Source organism: Neltuma alba, unplaced genomic scaffold, assembly GCF_004799145.2.
Source record: "Neltuma alba isolate B1F8T4 unplaced genomic scaffold, ASM479914v2 tig00011361_pilon, whole genome shotgun sequence".
NCBI classification, from domain to species: Eukaryota; Viridiplantae; Streptophyta; class Magnoliopsida; order Fabales; family Fabaceae; genus Neltuma; species Neltuma alba.
The window spans coordinates 349,526-351,150 of NW_021636058.1; the positions used below are offsets into that span (position 1 = coordinate 349,526).

General features: G+C 36.8%; 1 protein-coding gene across 1 annotated transcript; it reads left to right on the forward strand.

Moving 5' to 3' along the window:
* The first annotated feature begins 827 nt into the window (after positions 1-827).
* On the forward strand, positions 828-1,625 carry LOC114712453 (chaperone protein dnaJ 11, chloroplastic). The gene has a single exon (XM_028896997.1). The coding sequence runs from the start codon at positions 892-894 to the stop codon at positions 1,375-1,377; it is 486 nt and encodes a 161-aa protein (XP_028752830.1). The 5' UTR covers positions 828-891; the 3' UTR covers positions 1,378-1,625.

Consider the following 1,625-nt stretch of genomic DNA (forward strand, 5'->3'; position numbering starts at 1 on the left):
ATAAATAAATACTACCTCTAATTCTTAATATAAATCTCATTTAACTTTTATTTCGATCGTAAATATAAGATTCTAGTTTATTTTGTCTTTTATATTTATACATTTTTTTTAAAGTAATCCTTCTAATAATAATAGTTCTAATCAATACATTTAATTAGTAAGGATATTTTAGAAAAGACAATATCTATTCATTATAAATAACTAATTTAACTTATTTTTTAATCTATTTAAGTTAGTTAACTACCCTCTATCCTTGATATATAACCTAATTATTGAGTTAATTTTAATATTAAATATAATACCTATTTCTCATATTTATCAGTTTTTTTAAATTACTCATATAGATACTCATTCAACCATAATTAAATAGAATAAGAAGAAAGGATATTAAGAAAGATGATTATGAAATTTTAGAAAAAAATATTTCATATTTTTTATCATTAACTAACTTATTTAATTTTTTTAATTTAATTAAAATAATTAAATAAATTTTATATTAAATACAAAAGTAGTATTTGTATTTAGAACCGTGGTGTCTCGTCGTCCAACACGAAGGTTCAAGTCTTCTAGATGGGCAAGTCTTCTAGAAGGCCAGTCCAAAACAAAGAGCGCATCCTCCACGTGGCATTCTCAGATTGCACTTTCCGTGCTCTCTCTCCTCCTTACTGAAAATCGACTGCACGTAGTTTTGCACTCAACCCTCGTGCCCTACTGAATTTACCTTTCTACCCTTTTCTCTTTCTCTCTCCCTCTCCCCCCGAAACCTCTTCTTTCCCTTCAAGTGTTTGACCGCTAGATAAATAGGTCTCGTCTCTCTCTTCATTTGCGTTACCAAGTTCACACCAAAAACCTACTACTGCCGGAAACATTCTTCCGATTTTACCTTCCTCAATGTCCCAAGCCCTTAATCTCCCTCTACCCGCCGGCCGGCCACTCCGTTCTTCATCACCCTCCGCCTCATCTTTCAGATTTCTCCGGCGTCTACCTGTGAAGTCCTCAAAGAAGCGCAGAACTTCGATCGGCGCTGTTGCGATGGAGGCCGATCCAGTAGTGATCGATTGTCGGCGGTCAATTAGTCTCTATGAGGTGCTCCGAGTCAACCAGAATGCGTCTCCGACGGAAATCAAGTCGGCATATAGGAGCTTGGCCAAGCTTTACCACCCTGATTCGGCCGTGCGCCAATCGGAATCGGACGGAAGGGACTTCATCGCGATCCACAACGCCTATGAGACGCTGTCCGATCCGTCGGCCAGAGCACTGTATGATCTGTCTTTGAGGGCTGCTCGCCGGAGGAGACGTCCGTATCTATCATCGATGCAAGATCGGTCTTCCGGATTCTACACGACCCGAAGATGGGAGACGGATCAATGCTGGTAGCGATATTTGCATTTTCGTCCTTTTTTGGGATTAACAAATTAATTAATTGTGAAATTTTGATTGGAAAAAGAAAGGAAAAAAATGATTGGAAAACAGAATGCGGATTGAAATTTGAACCATAGGCATTGGGTTGATGATGAGTGGTTTGCAGAATGTACAAAAGATCCATGATGATCCTTCTTTGTTGAGGAAGAAGGAAAAAATTGTGTTACTAATATTTTATATATATTTTTGAAAATTTTATTTCA

Bases quoted from the DNA above. Each gene is read 5' to 3' on its own strand.
- LOC114712453 (XM_028896997.1), top strand. From the start codon at position 892: ATGTCCCAAGCCCTTAATCTCCCTCTACCCGCCGGCCGGCCACTCCGT.